The following is an 18,094-nucleotide window of genomic DNA, read 5'->3' as shown; positions in this document are numbered from 1 at the left end:
TGTGTCATGCAGAGGCACTGTTGAACATATTTGGAACACTTCGTATTAAATTGAAGCTTAAACATCAGTTTTTCATGCTTCCTAATGCTCGGTGAGCTCCTAGGAAGTCTGATGAACTCCATTGCTGAAGTCCATTGCCGGATTCCTCTGCCAAACCCTATCGTTGCTCATAAGGCGAGGTGTTTTAACCTTTAAGAGGCTAGTCGTAAGCCATAAGGTGTCTGGGTGAAAGCTTTTTGAGAATTTTATTTTTAGATAAAGATACGTAAATGAATTACATGTATTCTAAATATAAAGAAAAAATTAAGAAATCACAAATATAATGTAAAAAATAGTCGTATATTATTTGCAAACTACTTGTTGGCCATTAAAAAAATTCTAACTTGAATTCATTATTTCCTTGATCAGGAATGGCGGGAAGAGGAAGTCCCATAGTCTGCCTTTAGGTCTATGAAGGTATCCACTCAGGCTTCTAGCAAGTGAAGCCCTTGCTCAATTGAATGCAGTCGCTGTTTCGTACAATCAAACAAGGCAAAGGATAACTGCATTATGCACCCTAATTCCTAGTCATGACAAGAGATAGTTATAACATAAAAAGTTCAAATTATTTTTAAGGTATAAGATACAACTCCCAATTATTTTGGAGAGGCTGAAGTTCAAGAGTTCTAGTAATCAACTCATATTATGATATTCTTTTTATATAAACATGGAGTGAATTTCTTCTAGCCAAATCTAACTTGAGAATCACACAACCAAAATGCGTAAAGAGTCAACTAAAAAGACACAAAGGCATGCCTTTTGTTCAAATGCATAGCCAACTGTTTTTTTTTTTTTTTTTCTGCTGCTGAACAATGAAGAATTTCAGTGGCTCATGCGTCTGATTACAGCATTGTGGTCAAGGTATTGGGGGTTTGCTCTTCAGTATGGAAGGAAGATTTCTTCACCTGAAGTTACTTGGGAACATGTGGGGTAGGTCTGTGTGCTTGGAAAAATACAGAGAGAGAGGTATAATTCAATCTGCTCGTTTCCCAGGCGTTGAAGTTGTTCTTGCTGTCGATGTTCTAACATACCTTGAAGGTGATTTCTGTTAGAGAAGAGAGACAACAGAAAGTTGGAGGGATGATGCTATGATGTGGCAACTGTGGTTTAATTAATCTTTGATGCATTGAACAAAGGGTAAGTTGTATGGCACTGAGAAGATTGGCCAAGTCCTATGCTGATTTTCTTTGATCAGCTCCTGCAGGTTGTAGTTTGCAACCGCAGGAGCCCTATCTCGAAGAATTTGGGAAGAGATTCAATTTTTTGGTGAAATGATGGAAAGGGACGGGATCGTAGTATTTGATTGGGAATTTTAATTTTAAATACGAGGGGTCTTTCAGATACAGGGCTTACTGTAATAAGCCTAAGGCTCATGGGCCTGTTCAAGTAAATATGGGTGCCACCTTATTGGGGCTAAGATTAAATGTATGTCAGCAGAATAGGCCTAATGCTATGGAAAATATAACGTTGGGTAGTAAATGGACTCTTTTTAAACAGAATTGTGATGCTGTTTGGCCTGAAGAAGCTCACCTAGATGGATAGTGTGACTGTGTGAGTCTGGTGATTCCCACAGGTTTGCTGAATGAGAGAGGCTGGATCCCTTTAATGATCTGTCAAACCGTAATGCTAAAATGTCTATAGAGGGCGTTTGACAGTTTTTTTTTTAAAAGAAAAAAATGGTTATGTTAACAATGAACCAAAGAGGACAAGATGTCCTCCAAAGAACAAAAGGAAACTACCAGAGCAAATTACAAGAAGCTGCTGCAAATCCCTAACAAGATCAGCAGCGGCAAACCCCTAAAAGCCCCAAAAGAATGGGCCCAAAGAGAGGCAAAGCATTGATTGCTCTATCCCACAACAGATCTAGAGAGGCTGAGCACTGAGCTATCATTGAAGATTCCAGCATTCTTTTTGATCCATAAAGTCCACAAAATAGCAAAGACTGCGCTATGCCATAACACTTCTACGGTTCTCCCTTCCTGCTGTCACAATAAACCCAAAATCCTATTCCCAACACTTGTCCACCATCCAAGGTGGCACATAAGCTTCACTAGAACAAGAAAGGAGGGCACTCTATTGATAGGTTGCAACATTGTAATGTAAGAGGATGTGGGCATTTGTTCCATTGGATTTGTGGCACATTGCGCACTTGTCAATATTGAGAACTTGAAGCAAACTTTGCATGTTAATTTTGTTTGAAGTCACAGCCCACATAAAAGTTCAAATGTTGAAGGGAACCCTTGCCTTACAAACATTTGGCCCCAAGGAAAAAAAAAAAAAAAAAAGGTGTCGGAGATTTGAGGACGTTAAGATATGGTGGAACATGGTCTTAAATTTCCACGAAATTGTCGAAATTTCCGTCGAAATTTCCGATTTCCGTCACCCTCGAAATCGAAATGGCAGTCAATTTCCGTCTTGCATAATTTCCGTCGAAATCCCAACGAATCATCCGAAATTTATCGAAACCTCGAAATTTTAGCGAAATTTATCGAAATTTTAACTATGCAATGAAATTTTGTCGAAATTCAATCGAGAGATTCAAGAGTGAAGTGAAATTTCTCTTTTAATTTATTTCATTTATTTTATTGAAACAAAAGGTTATCACAAGTGCTTTTGAAATTATATGAAAAAATAAACTTATAGTAATATTTTATTTAACCATTCATGTCTAAATTATCAATATTTGTATAATAAATAATTTTTAAATGATTTATGAATTTCATTTGCATTAACTGAATATGTTTAATGTACATTATCTTACAAGCATGTTTGATACACATTCTATTTTACGACTTTTCCACATCATACAAAACATAGATGTATTTAATTTGCAATATATTAGTCTTAAAACTAATATTATTATGTTTGTTAACCATTTCTAAAGTTTCACAAATAATTTCATGTTTTATCACTAGTTTCCGTTATTTTTTCAAATCGAAATCGAAATTGACATCGAAATCGAAATTTCCGTCAAAATTTCCGTACTTTTGGAGCTTCGAAATTTGAGTCGAAATCGAAATTTAAGACCTTGTGGTGGAAAATAGCTTGAAAAATCACCTTCACACACCCTCTCATCTCCGATATTGGACAGTTATGATTCAGGGTATGGAGTAAAGTCATAAGCTCTTCAATCTCTTTTTATTTGATATTCCTAAAAAAGTGGAAATCCCAAGATAGTGAGTCCCTTAGAAGAAAAAAGATGCTGATAGGTGCATTGTAAAGGGAAGAAAGTTTAAAACAAGCGAGGCACCATCAACTCCAACGAGCCCTCACCCACCCAAATATCCTCCCAAAATCAGTCCTTGTTGCGATTACCCACTTTGAAATGGGTGAGAGGAAGAAAAAGACTAGAAACCCAAGACACGAACCTCTAGGGGCTAGAGAGGTTCTTGAAAATGATTTACCAAGGGTTTGAAGTTAATGAGGGAGTGAAGAAAAGAGAATTAGAGTCAAATTATATTTTTCAAAAATCTGTTCTTCTATATTGTTTACAAAAAATGGGCCAATGCTGATGAACAAATTGAATAGAGTACACCTCATAATGACAAGGAGAAGTTGTGCAAGTATGAACATAGATTATTGTTGGACATGGTGGAACAAAGGGTAGATGAAGACTCTTTGATTCACTCACCATCTTGTCCGTGATGCAAGGTTCTATCTCATATTCCAATGAATTTAAGTGAATGTTTATTATTTGGGTAGCATAATTTTGGTAGCACATGTTGGTGTTTGCCATTTGAAGAACATAGACAATGGAGTAGGAAATTTATTTGTAGAGGGATCTTGGGCTATTGTTTCTTCAAATGAATATCTTCCTATCGATGTCATTAATGATTTTGCTTGAGATGAAGAGGTGAGTATGGCTTTGGATGAGCCTACCTTGGAGGATCAACACAGCTTTCCCAAAGCAGTGTATTACCCACCCCTAAACTATCTTATTCTACTGTTAGTTCTTTGTGCCAAAAGGAAGCATTTTTTTTTTTTTTTTTTTTTACGGAGGGGGGTTATTGCCATTAATTCATTGGAATCCACAAAAACTCCTTAAGGGATGGGAATTAAGTTAGCGAGTCCTTTAGGGGAAGAGCTTAAAGTGTTAATTACTCCTTAGATACAGCAGAAAGAATTGAATAAATTATCTACTTATTGAGGGGTAGGGGAGAGGTACAGGGGAAGTGGTTAAACTATGAAGATAGCTAGAATTTGAGGGTTTTATGGGATATGAGGTAGAGGGGGTTTATTAGGGAAATTTTGTACATTTAGATATTGTTTTCCTCCAAGAGCCAAAACTGGAAAGGGTTTTCAAAATACTTGGGAAGGTAGGTGTAAGGAGTGGGAGACTCCTTCTTCTTGGGTGGCTGCAGGATTCATTTATTCTCAGATAGTCGATTTGGTGTTAAAATTGTTAAAATTGACAATTGTGGTCGGTTTTTCCTTCTCAATTTTATTGCAAGTGTAAGGTTGGGTTATATAGTGGTTGTCATTGGTCTATGGCCAGAGTAGGCCTGCTCTAAGGCCTTATTTTTGGGATGAGATCATTGTTGTGCATGGCTTTTGCTTTAGGTGGGTTCCCTAGGGGAGGGGGTTGGGATCTTAATGTTGTTAGGTTTTCTAGGGGAAAAAGGAGAAGTGGATTACTTCAAGTATGTTGGGGGATTTTCCTTTGGATAATGCTTTATTTCCTATTTTTTCCAACTGTTGGAGGGGAAGGCATGGTTGTAGCTAGTCATTTGAACAAGTTCTTGTTTACAGTGAGTGGGAGGATGAATTTCCTAATCTCTTTAGGAAATTTTTTCTAGATTATGCGTGTCATTTCCCTATTTGCAAGAGTCTAGAAAGTTCAATGGTCCATCTCTGTTTATATTTGAGAATATATGGCCTGGCCATAAGTTCTTTCAATCCATGGTTAGGGGTATTTGGAGTGAGAATGTTGAGAAGGAGTGGCAAGGTTTTGGGTTTATGAAAAACCTCAAGCGTTTAAAAAAGAAGAGTTAAAAGGTGGAACATTTAAGTTTGGGGGATATTAGGGTTAAGAAAAATGGTATTTTAGGTGAACTTGTTTCGTTGGATAAGAAAGAAGAAGTAGGGGATCTTTTGGTGTGATAAGACTAAGATAGTGTCCTTGAAAAATGAGTTAGAGGATGTGAACTTTAGGGAAATGAGGAATTGGAAGTAGAAGACTAAATTTAGATTAGTTAGGGAAGGTGATTGTTATTCAAAATTGGCTAATGGCAAGAGGAGAAGGAATATGATTAAGGATGTGGATTTTCTCTTTTTTTTTTTTTTTTTTTGGGGGGGGGGGGGGGGGAGGGGGGAGGTAGGTTGGGGTTTGAGGCTACTACCATGTTTTTTTTTTTTGCTTGATAGATTGATGAGATTATAGATCTTTTTGCTATTTTGTTTATGAGGATGCCGATAGGCCTTTGTGTGAGGGGTTAGAGTGTAGTCCTATTTCTAGAGATTAGATAAGTTGGATGAGATGATTGTTTGTGGAAAGTGAGGCTAGGCTATTGTGTTTGGAATGGGAAGATATGAGGCTCTAGGTCCAAATGGGTTTAGTATGACTTTCTTTCAGGGTCGGGATGTTATTAGGGGGCATGTAATGAAGATTTTCATTGAATTCTACTTTTATGGGATATGGGCAAGAGTGTTAACTCAACTTTCATCGCTTTGGTGCCTAAGAAGAATAGGTCTATTATAGTACAAATTTAGGCCAATTAGTCTTGTGACTAGTGTGTATAAGATCCATGGAAAGATAGGTTGCGTTTTGTGATAAAAGAAATTATCTTTTAGGCTTGTGGTACTTTTGTGGGGAGTAGGTAGATTGTATATGCTATTTTAGTAGCAAAGAAGGTTGTTGAGGATCTTCATAGAAGGAAAGAGAAGGAGGTTGTCTTTAAGCAGACTACAAAAAGGCTTTCAAACGAGTAAGTTGGAATTTTGTTGATAAAGTCTTTATGAGGAAGGGTTTTGTGGCGAAAGGTACATGCTTGGATGAAAGGGTGTTTGTCTAGCACCTCCTTTTTCGCCTTATTAATGGAGAACCTAAATCGTGATTTAGGGATTCAAAGGGGGTTATAGACAAGGTGATTCACTTTCTCCTTTTTTGTTTGTTACTTGTTTCGAGCAGATTGATTAACAGGGTTGTAGATAGAGGGCTTGTGAGAGGGTTTGGTTTTGGGAGTAAAGGGGTTGCAGTGTCTTATATTTAGTTTACTTTTGGCATTATCTTTATTTATTTATTTATTTATTTTCTAGATTGTGGGAGTCTTTTAAATTTTCTTATTGTTTTGCAACTGTTTGACTAGGTCTTTGGTTTAAAAATAAATTTTGGGGGAGTGGAATAGCTTGTATCAATTTGGGATTTTCTAGATCTTTGAAGTTGTTCTCTTTAATTGGGTGTAGTATTCTTGATTGGCCTTTGACTTATTTTGGAGTGCCTTTGGGTGGTAATTCTTGGTCATTTGGGTTTTAAAATTTGGTGGTGGAAAAGAATCTAAGTTAGAATTGTGGAAAGAAGTTTTAGAATCTAGAGGGCTTTAGGATAAGTAGAAATAAGACAAGATATATGAAATGCAATTTCAGTTATAGTAGGAGGAATAATGGAGACAAAGTTAAACTTGATGATGAAGAAATCAATAGCATTAGTAGATTTCGATGCCTTGGATCTATCATGCAAGTTGAAGGAGAAATTGAAGATGTAATACATAGAGTTAAAGTAGGTTGGGTAGAATGGAGAAATGCTTTGAGTGTGCTGTGTAATCGTAGAATATCCTTAAAGTTAAAAGAGAAGTTTTATAGGACATATGTAAGACTAGCTATGCTATATGGATTAGAATGTTGGACACCTAAGAAATAGCATATTCAAAAAGTAAAAGCTGCTGAGATGAGAATGCTCAGATGGATGAGTGGTATAACCTTAAAAGATAAATTAAGAAATTAACATGCTCGTGGTAAGTTAGACATAGCTCCTGTAGAAAATAAGGGAGGGATGATTCAGATGTTTTGGGTGCTTGCAACATAGGCCACATAGTTCGCCATTGAGGAAGAGTGAGTTAATTACTGTGAGGGGCAATAGAAAGGGTAGGTATAGACCTAAAATAACCTAGAATGAGATAGTAAGGATTTAACAACTTTGAATTTGTCGAAGGAAACTGCCCATGATCACATAAATTGGCAGCAAAGGATTCATGTAGCTGACTCCACCTAGTGTGACTTAATTACTTGGTTTGTTGTTGTTTTTGTAGAAGGTGTCCAAGCAGGTGGATGGGTGGAAGAGTGCTTAATTCTCTCTAGGTGGGCATATTACTCTCATTTAGGCATGTCTTTTCTAGTATACCCTCATTTCTTGTCTATATTTAGAATTCCAATTAGCGTAGTTGGAAATATTGTCATGTGAGATTTTCTTTTGTCTAGGGCAGGGGAGAAAAATGATCATCTGGTTAGTTGGGAGATTCGAAGATTGTTTGTTGGTCTATGGTCTAGGGTGGGGGAGAAAAATGATCATTTGGCTAGTTGGGAGATTGAGAGATTGTTTGTAGGTCTATAAAGAAAGTCGATTTGGCTCTTGGTAAGTTGGTGTCTAAGAACATTTGAGCAAATGGCTTTGGTTATTAAATGGAAAGTTGGCATGTGGGATAATGAGTGGGACGTGAATTTGGGGCTAAGATTTTCCTTTGAGTCCTCAGAAGTGTATTTTGCAGATATATCCTCTCTTTATTCCTTATACTAAATTGTAGGAAATGGCTATCTGCATTTGATTTTGGGAAGACATTTGGGTGGGTGGTTCTTTGCACTTCCTTTCCTCGTTTTTATTGGATGTCCTTGTTGTATAATGGACTATTCTTCCTTTATTTATTTCAAATGGGGATGAATTCTCTTAGGATTTTCCTTTCCGTAGGTCTCTTAATGATAGGGAGCTGTTGGAGCTCAACCCCTTATTATGTTTTTTGGGGGGTAGTCATCCTTCCTCTAGGAGGGACTATTGATCGTGGGTTCTTGACTCTTCGGGGGGGATACTCTTCCAAGCATTTATTTATTTATTTATTGAGCTTTTGATTCAAAACAGGTCCTTCCTGCATCACTGTATGGTTTGGAAGGCCAAAGTCCCCTCAAAGATTAAGGTGATTGTTTGGTTAGTTGTTCTTAATATAGTTAACAGCAACAATCTGCTGCAGAAATTGGAGGCCTTTTAAGGCTTTGTCTCCAGATATCTGTCTTTATGTTTTGATAGTTCAGAATATGCTCCTGTTCCTTCATTGTTCCTTCCATGGAGGGTGTGGAACAATCCATTTGGTCTATTCGGAGTGAGTTGGGTCTGCCCCGAGTCACTGAAGGATTTATTGGCTATCTCATTTACTGGTTTTGGGAATGAGCAGAGATGGTTCGGCATTGTGGAGGTGTGGGTTTTTTCCTGTTTTCTGAGGGAGTTGGTGGAGTGGAATGCTCATATATTCATGCGAAAGAAGATGTCTTTGTCTATGCTGTGTTATAGGATCTAGTATATGCCCTCTTTGTGGGCCTATTATTAGATTTACAGTGTGATTGGTGGGTAGTGCTGTTTTTATTTATTTATTTGTTCCTTCTTACATCTTAGGAGCATTTTTTATGCTCCTTTTGTACATTCTTTTCTCTTCAATTATTCTTTTTTTCCTATCCACATACAAAATTAAAAATCGTAATATTTTCTTCAAGTAGAAGCCTATGAAGAAGTTGGATTTCAGTACACCATCTAAAACAAAAGTCAATGAGGCATCCTCTCCACTCTTAAGTACATACAAATCCAACTGGAAGAAGAGCAACTTAAATGGATGAAAGGATGAGAGCTGAGTTCTACATTGAGGCCAGGTTTCCATGAAGATGATTGCTAGCTAATGGTATCTCATGTACTCTGACAACTTCTGATGCTAGTTTGTAGAAGAGCAACTTAAATGGATGACAGGGTGAGAGCTGAGTTCTACATGGAGGTCAGGTTTGCATGACGATGACTGGTAGCTAATGGTATGTCATATACTCTGACAAATTAGGATGTCATGGCTCAGCCAATACCCGGTTTTGCACATCATTTTATTTTTGAAACTACTGGGAAATAAAAATATAATATTTTCTTATAAAAAAAAAATTATGTTAGAGATCTCCTACTCATGTGGCATCCTGTATGAAAAAACAATGATGTTAGAGATCTCCTACTCCTGTGGTGTTAATCTTTATATCTTAGATTCTACGTTTCAATAGATTTCTTTTGAATAGAATCTTCTCTACATTGTTTGTTTGGCTTTCTTTTATTTATTTATTTATTATTTGCTTTAATTGAGAGAAAATAACCTGATTTTCATTGTTTGACTGTAGCTAAATTTGATGATTCTGAACGACTTTGCCCAGAAGAATTAAATCAACAAAACATAGAAGCTTTAGTTGCTGAGAATAATCTGGTACAGTCATTAATAAGGCTCATCCTCTTTTACTTAAACTTCATTATGTACTTCATTCTAGTGAACTTGCACCAGATCATGTGGATTGTGGGGGAGAATGGTTCTTGGAATTTTTTGGGCCTTTGGATGACACCTTTGGGCAAAATATGCATGTGGCATCTTGTAGAGTAGGTTCAAGTCTCTAAAGGCATGATCTCCAGTACTTTAGGCCCTACTGCACTGACTTTCTACTTCTGCCAAGAACTTTTGGTTGACTCCCTCCTCCCCTCGCTACGCTCCCTGACCTGACTTCCAAACAAAAACACCCACCCCAAATACTGGGTCAAGTTGAAATTGTACAGAGGAAGCTGGATATTACCAAGAAAGAAAGAGAACGAAAAAGACTTATAAAATTTCCAGGAGAGGAAAAAAGCCTTATAAAATCACTGATATGATAATTAATTGTATAATCTTGCAGAAAATGGAAATCCTTCCAGTTGGTGACTTGGATGTTGCATTGCACAACTTTGTTAGCAAGGATGACAAAATGGCTTTTTATTCTTGTGTGCAATACAATCTTGAAGAAACATGCGTAAGTATTACATATTTTATCCTCAAGTTGCCTGAGCATGTTGTTGATTACCTTAGGTTGAGATAAATGATATAGTTATGGAGTTTATGTGGATAACTGGAATGTAAGAATATTGTTGGTGCTGAGTTGTTGTGGATGCAGCACCAGTGTATTTAATATGTTCTTTGTTTTAAAAGGTTAGTTTCTTATGTACTTCCACAGAACAAAATTTCTCGGGGTTCAGATACTCAGAAATTTGAAGAGGAAGATTTAATTCTTAAAGTTGGGGAGACCCTGCAGGCAAGTAGATTAAAGTCTTATTTATTGTCTATTTTTATTCTTCCTTCAATTTTTTTTTTGGAAATTTAGTGTTACAAATTCACAATGCCTCTTTAAGGTCTTGCTACCTTTCAAGGCCTAACAGAACAGTTATTTTGAAGCCGCCTTCTGTGGTACTTTTAGGACCTTGGGAGTAGCTCAATTAATGCTTCAGAAAAGTTAGGGTTTTGAAACCCCATGAAATTGGATACTTCATAAAAAATTTCAAATAGTTATGCTACAGAACTGTCTTTCTCTGTGTGTATACATGTCTCTGTATATAGTGTCAACCAGGTGCACACATATCTAGCCCATCAACTTAGCCAGTAAAATGAAATTCTGTTTGTACCAGTAAAATGTTTAGATACAGAACTATTAAAAAACTTGTAAATGGTCCCCTTCTAACTAGATCTCACGTCAGCATTACATTGGGGATTTGAGAGGACTCACTGCCTATATTTATTGACTATATTGGTGCACACAAGTCACTGCATAGATGCATTGAATATATATATGTGTGTACACAAAAAAACCCCTATACCAGACGCATATTTCGCCTATCAATTTTTTTTAGCCAATTAATGATTTTGTGATTCACTAATACCATGTTCAGACAGTGGCAAATGAAAAACTTGGGACCAATCCCCTTCTGACTACGTGTAGCTTTGGGAGTTGGGCAGGAGTCATTCCCTGGATACAAAGTATAAGTATAAGAATGATAGTTGAATATATTTTTTCCAGGAACGTGTCAAGGAAAGGGCAGTCCACTCTAAAGAAAATTCGCAGGTCATGTCCAATGTGCAGTCCATGGAGGTAATTCATCTGTGTTCAGCTTGCTCCACCAAAATTGCCAGTTTTTTTTTTTTTTTTCATTAACCACCATTTTTGTTTCCAATATATATTTAATATTATATTATGAGGCTCTGTTCTTAAATAAATTTAGGATATGAGAAGCAAAAGCACTACAGGAATTGGGAATGCAGTTTCATTTAGTGACGATGAAGACACAACCCAGATATCCAAGGCCACTAGAGGCAGAAAAGGGGTGTCAGCAACTTCAAAGTCTTCTCGTGGTGCTTCAGAAGTTGGTAAAACTTCCACGCGAGGAAGGGGTAGGGGTCGTGGCAGGGGTGCCCGCAGCTTGAAACAGACAACTCTCGAGGCAACTCTAGGTTTTCGCCATTCTTCCAGGTTTCTCATCTACCTAATTGCTAGTATTGCTGAATACTGTTCCTCTGTGCTGAGTGTCATTTGCTAAATAAATAAAAAAGAAAAAAAAGAAAAAGAGGGCTGCCCGGTGCATGAAGCTCAAATTGTCATTGGCTAAACAAAAAAAAATGCAGTAGCCTGGTGAACAAAGCTCAGGGTGCCATTTGCTAAATAAAAAAAAAAAAAGTGCAGCTCAGTGCACAAAGCTCCTACATATGCACGGTTTGGGGAAAGCGGGCGCCATAATGAGTCTAATAGTATGCAGCATTACCTTACATTTTTGCAAGAGGCTGTTTCCACGCCTTGAACATGTGACACAGCGACAACTTTACCGTTGCACCTAGGCTCCCCTTCAGTCATTTGCTAAATGAAGGAGATAAAACGCTGAGAAATATAATTGTAGTCTTTGATAAATTTGCAATATTGACTAAAATATTATTTTCAACATATGATATTGAACATTGAAAATGATGTTCCTGATTTTATTACGAAAGCTGTGAATATATTGGACAGAGCACAAACACAAGATAAGTGCATTTTAGTGACGTTCCCACATCCAGAGTTCAAGCTTGTTGATCAATAATTGATGGAGTGCAAGTACTCATAACAACATTCTGGTAACCATTGGGGACATTTACCTGGTGTTTTGGCAATGTTACAGATGCATGTGTGCGCATTCTGTGACATTTTCTAAATCATTATCTGATGTGTCCAACATCTGATATGACCAGATATGTGAATGATAAATTTTCAGGAATTAAATTTGTAAAGCCTGTCTGATCCATAAGGTGTGAACTTTTTCATTGATTTTCCAATCTGTTATCTGTGTAACATGTAACATGTGGTATGAATTGGACGCTGGCTGCACCTTCTGATAAATATTGCAATGATCATAATCCAATATATTCATGCTTGGAGCAAGGTTATTTCTATAAGGTTTTTTTTTTCTTTTTTGATGCAGATCTGCATCAGTTGCTGCAAGAGCTGCGGTCCAAAGTATGGCTGATGGTGAGGATAGCGTGGATTCTGCTTCTAGTGATGAAGCAGGAAAATATGAAACTAATGAGGTCAATGACAGTTCGGTATGGATTATTATTTGGCTCACTTAATTTCTAGATGTAAGTTACCACCATGCAGGTGTAAGGGTGGTCAACTATTGAATGGATCTCAAATATAAGAAGTTGGGCAAAAGACACGGACCTCTCTTGAAGTTTAGCAAAAAGACAGTGACCTTCCCTGAAGTTTAAACCCAATGACCTCCCCTGAGATTTCAAGAATTTCACAGACCTCTACCAAGGTTTGCCAAAAAGACACTAACCCCCCTCCCCCCCCCCCCCCCCCTCCTTTTTGTGTTTTGCAAAAAGATAAGAGTTTTAAGGAGTGTAATTGTCCCAAAAATCAGATGTCAGAAGAGGTCTGTGGGAGTTTTGAAACCTTAGGGGAGGTCCCTTGAATTTTTGAAACCTCAAAGGATGCAAGTGTCTTTTTCCCAAACCTCAAGTGAGAGCAGTGTCTTTTGCCCTAAAAATGTCCTCTCAATGCCATTTTGACTTCACCATTTCAGTATGCATGACTTCATTTTGTCAACCATTGATGCATTTTTTAGCACTTTGGTTTAGTATAGGAGAATTAAAGGTTTCTGAAGTCTAGAATATTTTTAAAAAGTTACTTATTTGTATTTTATACCAAGTGTTGGGCAGTATAACAAGGACACTTCCAGCTAAGCTAGGAGCACAAATACCCATTTCACAGTAACAACTTGCATACAGATTGAAACTGACAAACATCTCAATGTACTTGCATACGAGATTGAAACTGCAAACATCTCAATATACTTGTTAAATAGATTTTTTTTCCTTTTTAAGGAAAATGATGAAAATCCCCAAGGTGTAGGACGGAAAAGAGCTGCTCCACGAGGAAGGGGTAGAGGGTCTGTGTCATCCTCTAAGCGTGGAAGGAAATCAGAGAACTCTTCTATTCAAAGATTGCTCATGAGCAAAGATGACGAGGATGATGATGAGGATGACATGCGAAAAAGATTAAATAAGTCTCAACCTCGGGTTAGTGATGTTCTTTTTTTAATCTATCCTCTTCCTTTTACATTCCATCAGTTTTTTAACTCCATGTAATTCTACAATCTTGTCCGAAAAAGTTAAAAACTGCTCTGTTTCAAGGATGAATGCCACTAACATCACAAACTCATCTTTAAGCTCAATGACTGCATTTTCTTTTTGCTTCCTGACGTAAGCTTGAAAAATATATTGCTTTCATCACATATTCACAAGTTCTGCTACAGTAATGTAATTATTCTTTATTTCTATGCCCAGTGCTGTTAGGTGTGTCCATTTGCAAATAAACGGTTTAATTATAAATTACCTTGAGAAGAAAATGTTCTAGTATTTGAAGAAATCTTAAATCTACAAATCTATTGAGATCATTATGTGGGTAATTACATTTACACATGCATTATCCATGAAGGCTAATTGTTTGTTTTTTCCCCTCTACTTTTTAAACAATCATAAAGATTAATTGTATAACTTGTGTGAGTTTTGTTCAGCTCTTTGTATCGATGTTTTAAAAGGCAAAAGTGTAAGGTGAGGCATTTTAACCCTCAAAAAGCGAGGTGTAAGCCCTTTTGAGAATTTGTTTTTTGAGATAAAAATTTGTTAAATTAATTATATATATTTAAAGTAAAGTAAAAATTAAGAAAATCACAAATGTAATATAGAAAAGAAAAATTTGATTTACTTCGCAAAATACTTATTGGGCATTCAAAAATTGCTAACTTGAATACATGACATAAATCATGACAAGAGATAGCTATACCATTACAAAGTTCAAACTATTTTCATGATGTAAGAGACAACTCTTAGTTATTTTGAAAAGGTTGAGGTTCAAGAGTTTTAGAAATAAACTTATATTATGACATTCCTTTTATACAAACATGTAGCTAAAATTTTCTAGCCAATTATAACTTGAGAATCACACACCCAAAATGCGTAAGCCTTAACTGAATAGGCACAAAAAGTGTGTTTTTTGTAAAAATTTGTAAGCCTCAGCCTGTAATGTGTTAGCCTTTTTGGAATTTGGTATTTTAGATTGAGCCTCAAGGCGTTTTAAGCATGCCTTGCCTTGAGGCGAGCCTCGATTGAGCCTTTAATAACACTGGTTTGTAATGCTATTGGAGGTTGCAAGCAGTATTTTAGTAGTTTAAGTGTTTGATAATCCTGAGCAATTGGAAAACGCTAAATTGTAATTTTTTCCAAGTGTTTGGTAATTATCTAAATTTTTCGGTAGGCTGTTGCTAAAAGCTAATAGAATTTCAAGAATCAACCATCAGCAAAAGCTCCAAATTTAGGCTTTTTCAACCCAACCTCCAACAACTGTGAAAAGCAACATCAACTTCCAATGACAACAGTAACAGCAACAGCAAAATCACCTGCCAACTGCAACCACAGTACAAGAATAGGCCCTTTTTCTAACTTCTGTTTTATTTTTTGAAAGCATAGTTTTAGAAGTCCATAAAATTCTTGTGGAGTTTATCTGCACAAAAATCGTTCTCATATCATGTGGAATTATTTACTATGCATTTTTTTTGAAATGATTATTTGAAAATGCACTTTTAAAAAAAAAAAAAAACTTTTGAGTTGTATATTCTTTCATCATTAAAATATCACATGTTTTTTCATTTTATGTTTTCTTGTTTGTTTGTTATGTTTAATTTTTAGCTGTATATTATTTCGTAATTAAATGTCAGACGTTGTTGGAGATCTAATAGTGATTGATGCGCTGCTGTAGTAAATACTTCAAAAAACAGAATGTTTCTGCAGACCTTTCTACCATGGTTCATTGAGAAGGCATGATAGCCAGAAAATAAAGGCCCCGGGGCGCTGGGGCAGGCGGAGGCGGGGGCGGGGGAGGGGGGGAAGAAAAAGTTGAGCTTTTTGAACATTTAAAGCTATTTAAAAAAAGTTTTTTTCTTCCCATTCACTAGCCATTTGAGTTTGTTGGTCTTTTGTAATTTTTTGTTCTGTTTTTCAAGCCTTTTTTTTTTTGGGAGGATTTCTTGTCTTTGCACTTTCTATCTTTCTTCAATTATATAATTCTTTGCTAATTAAAACCCATGACGTAACTGGGGCAACAACGGATGTTACTGGTTTTTGGTTATACAAAAGTTCCTATAACATGTAAGATAAACAATTTTACGTGGACTTGGAAAGCTTTTCAGTTCAGATATATATAATGCAGTGATAGCTATCTACAAGTGGCTCATAAGGGCAGCCATCTAATCCTAAACACAACCACGCTTACCCACCCCCACCAAACCCCCTTCTTCCCCTTTGGAGGAATCAAACCCACTCTCCTCTTCAGGAGCTGGAAGTTGAACCACTGGAGCCATAGCTCCAGTTCAATGACCTCTAAATATTGAACATAACCCAAATCAAATTGTTGGTTGTTCTTAGCCCAGTGGTATTTCCAAACAGAGGCTTGTTTTCACGCCCTGTGGTCTTGACTTTCTAGGCGCGTGTGGTTATGTCATACGTGCAACATACATGACAGGAATTTTGGTAATGCCCAAATGTTCACAGAATAGGCAGGTTCTGTTTGCATGGAAGCATTTCTTTCACGGTTCAGAAACCTGACTAATTTTCCCTGTTTGCAGGTAACAAAGAATTATGGTGCTCTGAGGAGGTAGCTACAAAGAATTATGGTGTTCCGTTTGTCTTTTCAAATATTATGCTGATTGGCCCACTTCTTTGTATGGGTTCCTTGTGCATAACGTTCCATGTTCAGGATGGAAGAATGTTTAAGTGATGCATTTTGTTAACGTTTTCATCCATTCTCGAAGATATATAATGAAGTGATAGATGAAATGTATATTCTGTGCTCTGAGATTGTTCATTTCTATTGATTTGGACTCTGGAGATTCAGCGTCTATGTTTTACATGCTATTTTTGGACCCTAGGATTCGTGGAACCATGCGCAGATGCAAGTTACATTGCTTTTTTGAAGTCTTTGGAGACGTGTGTGGTACCTAATGAAGGTGAGAATTACAATTAAAGACATGTTTGATTTGCAAAATGGAATGGAAAAGGAAAGGATTTTAAATGAAAATTTCAAGATGTATGATAAAATCGAGTGAGAAATTGGATTCCATTCCTCTCATTCTGTCATAGGATACATGCATGCAGAGGGAGATTTGGAATTGCTCCCAGGATGATTGGACACAATCATAGATTTATAAGGTACATTATTACTGACAATCTGCAAAAGAAACAGAGGATGACTGGCCCAACTGATGATTAGCAAGAACTGTGTATGGACCTGTTTTGATCCTATTCGGAGGATCTAGGTTTTTTTTTTTTGTTTTCGTAAATTTTAATCATGACTTCCACTTGTGCATTTTTCTTGTGAGTCACTGGTTGGAAGTTCTGAAGCTGAAATTATGTAAATTTGCACCAAACATAATGCATATATGAATTCAAATTTACAAAAAAAAAAGAAAAAAAAAAGGATGAAATTCACTAATAACCCATATGTTTTTTTATGTAAGACACTTCATCCCTTAAAATTTTAAAAGTACAAAAAAAAACCCCTTAAATATAATCTTATGGATAAAAAGAAAGCCAACTATTAAGTTCATTTGAAAAATAAATTCTATTTTTAATAAAATGTTTAGATAAATTAGGAAAATGACATCAATTTAATAAAAGCAAAAGATATTGATCCATCTTGAGATTTGACAAGAAGATAAGGACCTTTTCTAAGCTTTTTTAAAATCCTAAGAAGCATCCTTGAGATTTTAAAATTTTCGCAAATCTCCCTTAAATTTTACAAAAAGTGTCTCAAAAATCAAATATTAGGAGAGGCGAGATTGTTGAAATCTTAGAGAATTTTGTTGTTCTTTTTGCCGAACATCAATTGAGGTCAGTGTTTTTGGCCCTTTAATAAATTAGGTTGGGGAAATTGATTAAGTACAATTTTTTCAAAATCAACTACTTGATATAAGCGAATTAGACATCTTGGTTCTCAAGATGATAAGTTCTATTGGTTGGATTTGTTTGGATCAACTACTTGATATAAGTAGGACAACATAAGTATATTAATATTCTAATGAATTAGAAAAAATACTTATTTGATCATAGCATTCCAAAATGTTTGTTGTATATAATTTTCATTCAAATTAAACAACTGAAAATATCTTAAAAATAAATAAGACGTTGTTTCATACTTTAAAATTTTAGTAACTTATCAAACATAGTATTAATAAATTGTAAATTAAAATTTCAAAGTAAATTATAAAATTGAATGTTAGTCCTTATATATCTAAAATATAAATGAAATGGATTTTAAAAAAAAACTCAAATTTATATTTGTTGATTGACCCTTGTTTGTTTGAGTCAATTTGTCTAGGTTGGCGCTGGTTCATGGATTTTTTAAATTTTATCTAAGTTGTTTTGCTACAAATACGACATTCACCCAAATAAAAAAAAGTCGGCTAGCTCTCGGTCTAATATGAACTAGTTTCAACCGATTTACAATAAGATCA

The 18,094-nt window shown here is 36.0% G+C and overlaps 1 protein-coding gene across 5 annotated transcripts in view; it reads left to right on the top strand.

The window, feature by feature from the left end:
* Positions 1–16,452, top strand: part of LOC131166669 (double-strand break repair protein MRE11) — a 37,435-nt gene extending 20,983 nt beyond the window's left edge. For all 5 annotated transcript variants that reach the window (XM_058125255.1, XM_058125247.1, XM_058125259.1 and 2 more), the window contains 8 exons: positions 9,385–9,467; positions 9,925–10,038; positions 10,240–10,317; positions 11,077–11,148; positions 11,279–11,526; positions 12,506–12,626; positions 13,410–13,604; positions 16,208–16,452. In XM_058125255.1, coding sequence (XP_057981238.1) covers positions 9,385–9,467; positions 9,925–10,038; positions 10,240–10,317; positions 11,077–11,148; positions 11,279–11,526; positions 12,506–12,626; positions 13,410–13,604; positions 16,208–16,240 — 944 coding nt within the window. In that variant the 3' untranslated portion in view covers positions 16,241–16,452. The remainder of the gene's footprint in view (positions 1–9,384; positions 9,468–9,924; positions 10,039–10,239; positions 10,318–11,076; positions 11,149–11,278; positions 11,527–12,505; positions 12,627–13,409; positions 13,605–16,207) is intronic.
* Positions 16,453–18,094: the final 1,642 nt, after the last annotated feature.

The sequence above is a fragment of the Malania oleifera genome, chromosome 1 (assembly GCF_029873635.1).
Source record: "Malania oleifera isolate guangnan ecotype guangnan chromosome 1, ASM2987363v1, whole genome shotgun sequence".
Classification (NCBI taxonomy): domain Eukaryota; kingdom Viridiplantae; phylum Streptophyta; class Magnoliopsida; order Santalales; family Ximeniaceae; genus Malania; species Malania oleifera.
Note: the sequence above shows the minus strand (reverse complement) of the source record. Positions and strands in the feature narration are given on the sequence as shown.